Genomic DNA, 13473 nt, shown 5'->3' with positions numbered 1-13473 from the left:
AATAGAACCCTCGCAGGACCTCAAATTCCTAGGAATCAGATTCCTCACAGTGGAGAACTGTATAACAGTTCGACTGACTGACTGAGTTTGGTTTTACGGCGCTTTTAGCAATATTCCAGCAACATCACGGCGGGGGACACCAGAAATTGGCTTCACACATTGTACCCATGTGGGGATTCGAACCCGTGTCTCCGGCGTGGGGAGCCAACGCTTTAACCACTAGGCTACCCCACCACCCCGTATAACAGTTCGAGAAAACCGATGGTTAAAAATTCAACCTTGTGTCTTCCACTCGCTCTCAATTCGGCTCTACCAATCAAAGCTTGGCAGGAATTATTAGGCCTGATGGTTTCAGCTCAAGCGCTTACGCACAGAGGCAGATTACAGCTCCAACCCAACCAGAGGTTCCTCAAACCTTATCTCAACAATCCAGATCAAGATTCCTCTACCATGCCACCTTAGGAAATATCCTTTATGGTGAACAGTCAAGTTCAACGTTTGCGGAAGAACCTATTTACAAGAGCAGGCATACGATTTACATCTTTATGTAGACGCCTCACAACAAGGATGGGGAGCACATCTAAACACAGAAGTCACAGCAGGGACATGGTCCGCAGAGGAGAAATCGCTACACATCAACTAGAAATCAAGGCAGTGATACTTGCCATAGAACACTGGGCTCATTATCTACAGAACAACTTCCTCATGATACGGACAGACAACGCAACTGTGGCCTTTTACATAAATCTCCAAGGCACCACAAGATCAGCACTTCTTTTAGAGCTGACATTTCGCTTACACCGCCTCATGGACAGTCTCAACTTGTGGATCATGGCCAGACCCTTTCCCGGCACATTTCAATACTGGCTGACGCATTGTCCAGACCAGTCAAACTGTCTCTGACAGAATGGATGCTCCATCCGGAAGCTTTTCAACTTCTAATACGGAAACAAGGACACCTACTAATCGATCTCTTTGCGATGAGATTCAACTGCCAAATCGAGACATTCGTGTCTCCAGTTCCAGATCCACTAGCTTGGTCCTTGGATGCACTAGCCACATCATGGGAGGGTCTACACACCTACGCGTTTCCGCTTCCAACACTATTACCAAGTCTTACACAAGATAACTCAGACAAAAGTCCTACGACTCCTTTTGGTAGCGGATTACTGGCCGTCGAGAACGTGGTTTCCAGAACTCATAAGGATTCTCGAAGAGCCACAATTCGTCTACCAGACTGGCCAAATCTGATTCATCCGCTCACCAAACAGCTGGAATCCACAGGGATTCCAGTTACACGCATGGAACGTCTTATGAACTGTCTCACAACACGAGGGTACTCTAATAGAACATCAAAGGCAGTCACTTTAGCACTTTAGAACAATTTGCAAAACAAAAAGGGTTCTCAGCTGTTAAAGCCTCACCCCCTCAATTTGCGGAATATTTATGTCACATGAGAGCCACTAGACATCTGAAGGGATCTACTTTATTGACCTACTTAGCGGCCATCAGTTCAGTTTTAACAATGAACTTTGCTCCGATCGTTTAAACTTGAAGATCAACAGACCAAGTTTAGAGCACCAGCCTGGGACTTGAATATAGTACTCCAGCATCTTACAAGCGATGAATATGAACCTTTAACTCAAAAGAATCTATTCCTCCTTACACTAGCTACGGAAGCTTGAGCATCCGAGATACACGCCTTAGACTTTGGTCGAACCAGATTCGACACGGGTGTTCATCCAGCAGTTCATCTAGGACTATAGCAAAGAACCAACTAACAGGTCAACCGGATAGACACATTCCTGCTTTATCATCCATATTAGGACCTGAAGACACACAAGGTCTGTCCTTGTGTCCAGTCAGAGCACCGGGATGTTATTTGAAGAGACCGCTACGAGAAGAAGATGTTTTAAACAACTCTTCATCCCATCATCACCCGTTGCATCTTTAGAAGTCTCCAGAACTACTATCTCCTTTTGGCTCAGAGCTGTTATTTCATAAGCCTACAAAGCAGCAGGACTGGATCCACTGAAGGCCTCCAATCCTCATGAAGTCAGAGCACTAGCATCCATATTAGCTTTACTCGGAGACTGCTCATTGTCATCCATTACGGAAGGATGCTTTTGGAGATTGGAGACTGTCTTTCCCAACCATTATCTAAGAGATATTGCCACAGAAGACGTCTCAGGCATCCATCAGTTTGGTCCCCTTGTAGTGGCTCAGCAGTTGACAATACCAGCTAGACGATGATATACTCACCTATGGTCATGTAGACTTATACACGCCAAGTTACTGTCCCATAACCAATGGCCGAGAGTCCATGCACCCCTGTCTTACGAGTTAAGTCAGCGCAGTTATTACTATAGCCCTAGTTTTAACACATGAATCGACATTAAGATGAGGTAGAATCTAGTATTCTTTAGTTTCTCTTCAAAATCCACAAAATCGTAAGATCTACTTCTTTTATATTTGAAGAGAAGGTGGTCCCTCATGACTAGGATCAGAAGCCCCAGGAAGGAGGTCCCAGGGGATATGTGGTCAGAAGCACACTACCTGAACAGTTATCAGAATCCAAAATTTGGCTGACCAACCACCTATCTGTAAAATTCAAAAGCAAATAAGTCTGTGTCAAAATATGTAATTTTTATGATAAAATTGATATTTTATACTTATCCTGAATTATACGCTCAAGGGTCCTCCCTACCATCCCTTCTGTAATCCTTTCATGTGAAGAAACTCTCATTTGCTTGTTTTGGCAGTGTCCATTCGTAGATATATTTTGGAATAACTTCCATGGATGGTTAACACAGAAATGTGACCATATATTCAATCTGAAGCTCTCTGTCGACCTTGTTATACTTGGATGTGACTCTAATACTGTCACAGATACTGTTTTTGACCTCTTACTATTAATGGCTAAATTTTTTTGTGTATAAATGTCGGTGTCAGGGGGTAAAACTACACATCGATGGTTTTAAGAAAGTGTGTAAACACAGGTAACTATTGAGAAAATTAGTTTCTCAAGCAGAAATAAACTCAATAAATTTTACACAAAGTGGGCATACTATCATCCACTGTTCAGTCTAGCTGGCAGTTTATTTTAAACTAGCAACAGTATGAGTATGAACGCGAGTGTGAATGCGTTTCTTTTTTCCTTAGAAAATGTCAGATTGTCTACCAGCAGGAATTCATACCTTACAAATAAGAGTCACCCTTACCCTGGAGGTGATCCTCAATCAAGTAACATTGACTTTCAGACAATAAAAACATTGAAATAAAAAAAAACAAAACAAACTTATTTGACCACTGTGTGCCAGCAGGCGATTATTACGGAGGGAGTGACTTGAGTGTCTGGGGTCAATTGGGACTTTTGGCAGGAAGAGACAGCGAGGCCCTATTGGGGTGAGTTAGTTTATAACTGTTCTTGGGAACATAGGGACAGAGGTTTACTACTGAACCTCGGAAGGAAGAGAGAGAAAGCAAATAAGTATGAGTCAGGATAAGGATAAAATTAGAAATTTTAATATAAATTGTATATTTATATACTTATCCTATCTCACGACTTGCACCCCTCTCTCTTGCTTCGACTTTTAGTCGGACGACTGTCAACTTTTTTTCCATAGGCCTCCTTGTCCATTCGCCCGGGCACTCCATGCTGCTCTCCTTAATTAGCTTCCTAGTTCCTAATAAAGCTTGCAGCATGCTCCACTAATTGTCCACGTGACTACCTTGAATGATCATTCTCATCTTGGAGCCAACATTGTAATCTGAGTAGTGGGGAGGCCGGGCGGGCATCCATTGTGTGAGATAGGATAAGTATATAAATATACAATCTCACAACTTGCCCTTATCCCACGGTTGGACGGCGGGCCGCAGATTACCCTCCTGTCTGGACAGTGCGAACAGCTGGTCTTGGAGCTGTGTTGACTGATGACAAGCCGTAGATAGCGATGTACAAGGGAGGCCTGTTACGCGTGCACACAACTCCTATGCTTGTAGTGGGGTCTCCGGAACCCCTTGGCTTACTAAACAAAACGACTCCCAGGGAGATGGGTACTCCCGAGCGATTTGGTGTTCGGCCGCAACCTTGTACGCGACAAGGGACGCAACTCGGCAAGTAAGCCTTGCCTCGCCACGATTTACAAGGTACCCCCGTAATTAAAGTCTTGCGACTAGAATCGGGCCAGCCCCTGCTTCAAGAAGGCCCCCCAGACACCGACCGAGGCGGGTGAAAGAGAAACACAACTCGGCATCTCCAAGGTTTAAATGGATGTGCACGGCAACTTTGAAGGCAGAACGCAACAAAATCCACTGGAATTCGGGGGAGTGTCACACTTCACTGTCGTAATTGCTCCGTGGAGTAGAGGTCAGTAAGCGTGAATGTCGAACACCTCTGCATCGTCATACTGATTGTGCCTCAGGTCTGTAGGGCCACGCTAGGTGTCCGTATTCCGATGCCTTGGTATGGAGGCCAAGTGAAGTAGTTCTTAAACCCATATAATGAGAACAAAAGGTTGAGATCCAGTTCAACTTTTATTCAGTATATACAAGGAAGTAGTAACGCGAATCGGAACCATCCCTCATCTGCGTTGTTGGGCCGATGTAAGCTGCTGAGCCAGTACAAGAGGTCCGAACTGGTGTAGTCCCTGGACATCCGTGACAGACAGGTCTCGCTGGTAATGTGAAGAGAAGACTGTATCAGAACGCCAGAAGCAACCTTCCATGATAGTGGTCAAGAGCAGTTGCTATGGAGGGCCATCGTTGAGGCTAGTGCACGAGTCTCGTGAGGATTGGAAGCGGCTGGAGGAGGCAACCCTGCAGAGGTGTAGGCTCGCAGGATCATGGCACGCATCCAGAAGGCCAATGTGGTCCGGGAAACCTCAGTTCTTGAAGCGTTCGACAAGGGTATGAAGAGGCGCTTCCGTAGCCGTCGACGATCCTTGGAGGCAGCAAGGTAAACATGTAGAGCCCTAACAGGGCAGAGTGTCAAATCTTCATTATCATCAGGCCCAAGAATGGTGGACAACGGGGGAATGGTAAACATCCGGTCCGGTTGCCCTGGCAGTTGGTTTTATGCAATGAAGTCCCAGCGGAGAACCAGGAAAGCCTTACCATGCTTCTTCCGCTTGAACCGCACCCGATTGACATCAAGTACATGCAGTTCAGATATGCGAGCAGCGGTAGCCAAAGCTACCAGGAAGAATATCTTGAATGTCACTTGTTCGAAGTCCTTGTCTTCAGAAGGTTCATAATCTGTAGAAATCATATGACGAAGGACGACGGACAGATCCCAGGCCGGAGGTCTGAACTTCCTGGACTGGTCAGAGTCTATAGGAGCGTAGAAGACTCTGCAACTCGGGAACAGTGGAAATCTTCGTGCCAGTGGTAGTAGCCAAAACTGAGTTGATGGCGGCTAAGTAGGTAGCTAACGTAGTACCCTTGAGTTTCTTAGTAGTGCGGAGATGCTGGAGAAACTCAGCAACGACCTGAGTGGGAGTGGAAGTGGGAGATGCAATTCCCGTAAGCTTGTAATAGTCTTCAAACTTCTTCCACTTGTTGCCGTACAAGGAACGGGTCGAGGTACAATGCACTGAAGTGATAGCTGTGGCTATTGTCGAGAGTAGCCCTTAGCTATGAGAGACCTCTGAAGATGCGCCAAACGTGTAGATTGAGGGTCTGAGGTGACCCGTGGCGCAGTTCCAAGAGAGGGTGAAGAAGTAGGTCGTCCCCGGTTGGGAAGCGGTACTGGGTTTGGCTCTGCCAGGCTTCTTAGGCTGACGAACCAACTTCTTGCTGGCCAGAAGGGTGCGACCAAAAGCAGTAGTAAGTTGCTGGTGGCCCAAAGTTTCTGTATTACTTTTGGTAGCAGAGCTGGAGGGGGGGAACGCGTAGGCATTGAGACCCTCCCATGATATTGCCAACGCCAAGGAGTCTGGGATTGGTGATACTAACTTTGGCAGTTGGTTGTTGAACCTTGTGGCGAACAGATCTATTTGAGGGCGTGATAACGGGTAGATCATCGACTGAAAGATCTGGGGCAGTAACTTCCACTCTGTCAGTTGGATCAGGACAAGGCATTGGCATTCACATTTTTTAACCCGGGAATGTGTCTGGCTCTGGCTACGATGTTGAGATGAGATGGAAGAACCTGATCGCCCATTGCAGCAGATTCGCCGAGCCTGTCGAGCCTAGATGATTTATATAACAACCCACTGTCGAATTGTCTGATTGGATCAACAGACTGGTTGATTGAAGCTCTGTTGCCCAATGTGAGAGGGCTTGAATTACAGCCTTGAATTCCAGCTCGTTTATATGAAGTACCCGTTCGTCGGATGACCACAGCCCGGCCACTTGGTGGTCGAGCTCCCCAACCCATGAGGGATGCAACGACGAACAGGTGATGAGTCGGTGCAAAGGGCATCATAGAGACTCCGGCGCACACATTCGTTTGTCGAGCCACCATTGAAGGACTGGACGAAGCGGTTCTGGAAGGCAAATTAGTTCCTTGGGGTTGTCGGCCTGAAGGTACGGGCGTAGAAATCGCTGTATCGGCCGAAGTTGGAGATAAGCATCCTGAAGATCTAGGCTGATGAGGTCGTCTCCCTTCTTCAGGATGGTGCATAAAAGGTTGATCGACACCATCCTGAAGTGAGGCGGTGGAAGCAGGAATCGGGCATTGAACAACTTCATTTGAAGATGAGCCAGAGTTTGTTGGAATTTTTCTTTGGAACCAAAAAGATGGGGGAGTAGAATCCTGGAGTGACGGGCGATGGACCTAGGAGCTCTATCGCGATTTTGTCTGATAGCTTACCTATTGTGGATTGCAGAGTCTGAAGCTGGCCCACAGGATATGAGCGATGAGCCGGATGCGACATCAGAGGTGGACAGCCAATAACGGGTAGCTGATAGCCGTGAAGTAGTAGGTTGGTGACGTACGGATCTTTGAGGTTGGTCCAATTCAGGGCGAAGATCTGCAATCTCCCGCCTACCGGAGTGTTGTAAATCGGAGTGATTGGGGGCGGGAGGTCCCAATCGTGCGATTGTCTCAAGCTGTCACTGCTTCCCGGCGCTGGTCCCTGGGCCAGAGTTGGTCCTGGGGGGGGCGACGGGAGGAACCACCACGGCCAGGTATGTTTCCTCTGCCATGGCCTTGAGTGGATGCGCCACGAAAACTATTTCGTAAATCCGGATTGGAAGGGGTGAACTGTGCACTTTGAAGCTGTTTTAATGAGTCCTGGAGCTGTGACTTCTGTATCTTTAACAGTTCAATCGAAACTTGAAAGTGGGTTTCTTTATCAACTTTATTAGATACTTCTTGGATGCTACCATTGAAGAGGGAGTCAGTAAACCAAGGCTGGCGAAACAGTTCTGTTTTAAATCGCTCCTCCCAAGAAGAGATGTTAAGGGGTCCACGTCGGCGAACAGCAAGAGTGTAGCCCAAAAAATGAGACAACTGATCAGGTGATCTGGTTCTGATTGGAGCTCTGGTTCGACCATCTGAATAGGATCTGCCATGAGATGTGGATCTGTACTGTGATCCCGATTGGTCAATGGCTCTGTAAGGTGATCTACATCGTATAGGTGACCTGGGTTGGTAAGATGATCTGGATTTGTAAAGTGATCTGGATCGATTCATTGCACTAACTGGATACTGTGATCGTGATCTGGATCTATAAGGTGATCTGGATCGAACAGTTGATCTGGTTTGCGGTTGCGATCTGGCTTGATTTGGTGATCTGGATTGGTCAGGTGATCTACTTTGATGTTGTGATCTGGATCGGTTAGGTGACCTAGATCGGTCCGGTGATCTGATCTGGATCCATTCGGTGATCGGGATCGATTAGGTGATCTGGATCGGTCCGATGATCTACTTCGATGTTGTGATCTGGATCGGTTCAGTGATCTGGATCAGCTAGGTGATCTGGATCTGTCCGGTGATCTGATTCGAAGTTGTGACCTGGCCCCGTTTGGTGATCTGGATCGGTTAGGTGATCTGGATTGATCAGGTGATGTGGATCGTAGTTGTGCTCTGGATCGATCCGGTGATCTAGATCGGGCTTGTGATGGTGATCTGGATTGTGAAGGTGATCTAGATCGTTGTGGTGATCTAGAATGATGTGGCGATCTGGATCGGCAATTAGGTGACGAAACCTGATTCATGTGTTGTGTTGATTCATGATGAACGTCCCCCGGCGACGCTGTTGTAGCCAGCTCCGTGCGGTTCAATGAACTGTGGGGAGACAGTTGGCTAGTTGAACGGCGGTTGGCCAGGCTCCAAACAAACTGAGACAGTCGAGGGGATATGTACCAATAATCTGGATGATGATAGTGTCGATCTAAGGTCCCCTTCCCGCTATGGAAGGAGGTGATTCATGCGTACGTAATAGGTGCCGAACATCCTCAGATAAGTAAGAATCTGATGAAGCGTCCATAAAATCCTACGATTTTCTGTTGCTGTTACTTGATACGCTTGGCAGGAGTGGGATCAGAATCTGTTGATTTCCTGTCCCTATCGGCAATTTTCCGCGAGCAAACACGAAGGTAGGCCTTAAAATCCTCATCTATTAGTGAATTACACTTGCCACATCGTTTGTTCCAGTTACATTGTCCAATACAGTCACTGCAAGACCAGTGAGGGTCGAGGGACGAATAATTCGTCTTGCATTGAGCACAAACTTTCCTTTTCCTTGACTGATTATCAGTTTTCCCCATGATGTTAGGGTGAAATAATGTCCCTAATATACAGCACGTCCACACAGTCGTGCGACAAGAAAGAGAATGATCATTCAAGGTAGTCACGTCGGCAATTAGTGGAGCATGCTGCAAGCTTTATTAGGAACTAGGAAGCTAATTAAGGAGAGCAGCATGGAGTGCACGGGCGAATGGATAAGGAGGCCTATGATAAAAGGTTTACAGTCGTTCCACTAAAAGTCGAAGCAAGAGAGGTGCAAGTCGTGAGATAGGATAATTTTAACATAAAACTTACATTATGAATTTTCAGGAAAAAGGAAATTAAGTGTTAGAGAAGCGTCAAGAATTATGAAAAATGGAAGGTCAGGACAAAACCAACAACAAACCTACATGCATCCCTGAGACATGTTAGAAATTCTATGTCACTTTCAAATATGACAATAATGTGGGTTAAAATCTCAGATTGGACTCACCCCCCAACAGTACTAGAAACTGTACTCAACTGAAAAAGTGCAATCCTAAATATATGTTTACATTCTAAAATGGCACTGTGTATTTGTGCTCTGAATGTCTTGAAATACATAATTTTAGGTCAATATTTTGAAAAGAATGGCCAGGGACACATGCAGTCACAATCACAACTTTGTAAGATTATAAATATAAATTCCCATATTCTCATTTGCTCATTGAATAATGTTAAGATTTTTAGAGATATGGAAACATGCTCAATTGAGATCATGCACAAGGCTCATCTTTAAAAGCCAACATTGTTTTTTAAATTAAAGGTCACATAAACCCTAGGGGGTACAAATACATAAATCACTAACTGGCATCGTTATAAATGAAACCCCGTCATTAAAACTACTCATTTCGACCTTTAATTGACTTAAATCGACCTTTTTGACAACAGTGCACAATTCTCACCCGCGAACGAAATTTCAACCAATCAGAGCGGCGCGCCTCTGTGACGTCATATGAGGAATAGCTTTGAGAGCCGATGCAGAATTCATCTACATTTTAGGGGGTAAATTATCGTGTTTACAGGCTTGTATAAACCTGAAATCGTGACAATTGTTGTGGAAAATGAAAGCTATATGTTCTCACAATCTACTGTCATTTAATTTTGTCTCCTGCTTTGCCTAGTTTCCAAGTTACAACTTGTTTTCATAGATGATTCTGTCAAAATCGATTGGTGTCGTTAGGCCCTATTTGTATAATGACTGATCCAAATTGATCCCATTTCTGTGTTGTTTTACCTCGATATTTAATCATGTCATGTAAAAATCTGTTTGTATTCTCAAAACAGTGTCGGCCCATAAGTTTTCACATGCAATACAGCAATTAATACTCCCTCGTTGTAACCCGTGTTAGGGGGTATAAACCTACACATGTTATTTGTCATCATTCACTTGATGGTCAGTTAATGAATTTATAACAGGTATAATTAGTGGTAACACGCTTAGATTACCCGACAAAGGTTCCCATTTGGCATTTCTTGTGTCTGGAGTAAATATTCAACATTATAAACATCGATCAAAGGATTAACCGATAACACGCTGATTGATTAATTACTTTTATCTTACACAGCGGAATTGTCAAAAGGTAGTGTTTATGTATGTAGATTTACTAATCTATACTGAATACACTCTGTCGGGTCGGTGTCTGCGTAAAAACAACGTCCTTCTTTCAAAGGATTAACCGGCAATACATTGATTGATTGCCCATTATTGGCTAACTAAATTACTGTTTTTAAAGAAAGGCGGACATTATGCAATTAGTTGCCAGTTGTGCTATCTTGGGTGACCAATGAGACTACATGTATACACCAATACCTGAAAAGATTTATCACTTTTTCGTATATTAAACTGTTAAAAGACACATCATTTGGAACAGTTTTGTGGATATTGATGGATACATTCCTCGAACAAGGTAATGGCCTGTTTTAATTTTAATATTTGCATTTTGTTTTTATTCATTTGTCGTAGCATTCAACAGAATCATTGTTTTCGCCGTGAAGTGTAATGAGACAGACAACATGCACTAGGGTGTGTGTGCGAATTATGATTCACATTTGCAAACTATAAAATGTCTAGATATTACAGTTCTGTTATAAATTCACTATAAGTATCAGCAGATCGTCTGCTTTTTATTTAGTTTCAAAATGCATACAAGTGTGATAATAAACTAATTAGGATTATAAGACCAAATATAAAGACGCATTACTGACTAGTATCTACATACTGGTGAGTGGACATTAACCATGGGAATGTAGCAAGAAATTTATCGCCAAGCAGTATTGTGACTTCGACCCCACCTCGCTTCCGTGGAAGAAATCGTTATGTTATAAGTTGTGTCATGCAAAATCCGCTTGGTTATGATTCCAATACATATTTAACAACGAAAGTAGAAAGTAGTCTTGATTTTCTAACTTGATGAAAACAAACTATAATCTCATTAATTCTAACAGATTTTTTATATTTAAAATGGTGGCGCTCTGTCGGGAACATCCGCCAGTCTGAGGATAAATGGTATTTAGGTTTGTTTTCACTGAAGTTATAAAATCAAAACTACTTTCTACTGGTAGTAAAATATGTATTTGATTGATGGCCAATAGGATTTTGCATGACATAAGCATTATATCATAACAATTCTCTCGTGGCAGCGAGGTGGGTGTCAATATAATACTACTTACAATATTATTGTTACTTCGACCACAACCTCACTTCCGAAAGTAAGAAATCGTTATGTTACAAGTTGTGTCATAGAAAATCTTTATGGTCATCAATCATATGCATATTTTACTACAACTAGTAAGTAGTTTTGATTCTTTAACTTCCGTGAAGCGATCTGAACACAAGTAAGATATCGTTTCAGGCTTCCACAACGCTCACTTCGCGACTCACAAACATAACTTATTTAGCACCTAACTGCGGGTCCTGTGGAAATCTGTGCATGGGGACACCATCGCCCGACCCCTAGGAGCATTTGGCGACAAAGCAACGATTCGGGCATGTCGTCGTTGATGTCGAGAAATCATCAAAATGATGAGCGTGCTACACATTTTCTATACAACTAACTGAAAATCGTTCCTCATATGACGTCACTGCAGTGCTCTGGCGACAGAGTTACGTAACCTGTCTGTGGTTTCGTTGGCGGGCGAGAGGGAAGCAGGCGACTTTTAGGCCACTTTTAATCGCTCGGTATTAATTAACCACAAGTTTTTAAAGAATAAATTTGGTGTTCCGCATAAGACTAACCACAAATCTTTCATATGTAATGGTTAAAAGAGTAACAAAAAACAAAGTTTAGTGGTTCTTTAAATGAGCAATCATACTTTGTTGTAACTTTATCTTATTATACACTGAGTGAATAATACCTCCAGTAAAATATCTTCATATTTTGTCAATTTATTCTTGAATATTGACTGTAACTTACCTAAGAGCAAGTTTACAGGGGCACAACAAGCCCTGCTCATAATGCACAATTCAATCTGCCACACCAGGTGTTAACTAACAGTTGTGCAGCTGTTGGTGAACCAGATTGACACATTTTAGAAATTCAATATTTTCCTTCCTTGCCTGTACATATTATATTTGTAGATAACTAAGTACGTGGATATACTAGGCACAATGATACAAATAGTTCTTAACTTTTCATACACAAATAAAATGGGTGTATTTCCTTGCAATTCAGATGTCTTAAAGCATTTAATGGTTCATTCTTTTACCTGTACTCTGTTTTGATGACAAAAACCCCAACAAGTGCCAACCAACTGTGTACAGTAAGTAAGCTAACTGGATGATCTTCTGGAGGTTCAATTCCTTATATTGGTGAAGACAGTTTGTGGACATATGTACCAGGTAAAACACTTAAAGATTAAAGGCCAACATGTACTTGTCTCTGTGTTTCCTTAACCAACAGGCAATTTGACAAGGACCATAGGACAAGAGCCAGCTACCACTATTGTTTGCAGTAGATAATTACAGGAATTGCCACAGAACAAAGACCTGATCAACAGACTTGTTACATGGCACTTCCTGTAGATTCCTACAAAGAGCCCATACTTCAACTGGTATAACAGAGTATCTAAAGTCAGCTTATCTGTTTCACTTGAATCAATTTCTGAAGACAGTGTCTCTTAAAGGAATAGTATGTTGACCAATCAAAAAACATGTTTGCAATTGACAGCCAATACAACCAATACACCCAAGCTTACATGGTTCTGCTAACATCATTCCATGAGAGATTTTGCTGCTCGTGTTATCACATGGAGGGTGTGTAGGCTTATCACATGAAGGGATTTTTTCTCTTATTTGCGTTGCGGCGGGGGACAATAAGATGATACTATTGACCTACCTCAGTCATGTCCTCCATATACTTGGCATTGTAACTGTTGAGGTCATTCAAAGATGCCTGGTACTTGTCACGTGTTACATTCACTTCTTCCTGCAGCTTCCGTAGCTTTTCTTGCAATTTTTTCAGCTGAAAATTCAGGTTCTTCAAATGTTAGCTCTTTTTCTCATAACTGGATCACGATACAATTGCTGAATTTATACAGTTAAACACAGCTTGGTCAAACTGATCAGGTCTTTAACTAAAGAGAATCTAATGGTGCATAATGTAGGTGGGCCTACCTGATCTGGGGACACTGCTGTGTCTGCACGAGCATTGTTCTCCTGGTTAGCTGTGCTCTTCTCCTGGCGGCAGACATTGTGGTAATCCTTTCTAGCGGTCAGCACTTTAGTCAACTTCTTTCCCCAAGGTTTCTGAGCCTACAAA

At 43.4% G+C, this 13473-nt stretch overlaps 1 protein-coding gene across 4 annotated transcripts in view; it reads right to left on the bottom strand.

The window, feature by feature from the left end:
• The window catches only part of LOC124292128 (protein kinase C and casein kinase substrate in neurons protein 2-like), a 66102-nt gene that overhangs the window by 17416 nt on the left and 35213 nt on the right, over positions 1 to 13473 (bottom strand). For all 4 annotated transcript variants that reach the window (XM_046729181.1, XM_046729178.1, XM_046729182.1 and 1 more), the window contains exons 4-5: positions 13329 to 13466; positions 13051 to 13176 (exon numbers count right to left, since the gene is read on the bottom strand). In XM_046729181.1, coding sequence (XP_046585137.1) covers positions 13051 to 13176; positions 13329 to 13466 — 264 coding nt within the window. The remainder of the gene's footprint in view (positions 1 to 13050; positions 13177 to 13328; positions 13467 to 13473) is intronic.

The sequence above is a fragment of the Haliotis rubra genome, unplaced genomic scaffold (genome assembly GCF_003918875.1).
Source record: "Haliotis rubra isolate DU_JTF1 unplaced genomic scaffold, ASM391887v1 Scf509, whole genome shotgun sequence".
In the NCBI taxonomy this organism is placed as follows: domain Eukaryota; kingdom Metazoa; phylum Mollusca; class Gastropoda; order Lepetellida; family Haliotidae; genus Haliotis; species Haliotis rubra.
The sequence above is the reverse complement of the archived record's forward strand: the minus strand, read 5'-3'. Positions and strand labels throughout refer to the sequence as shown.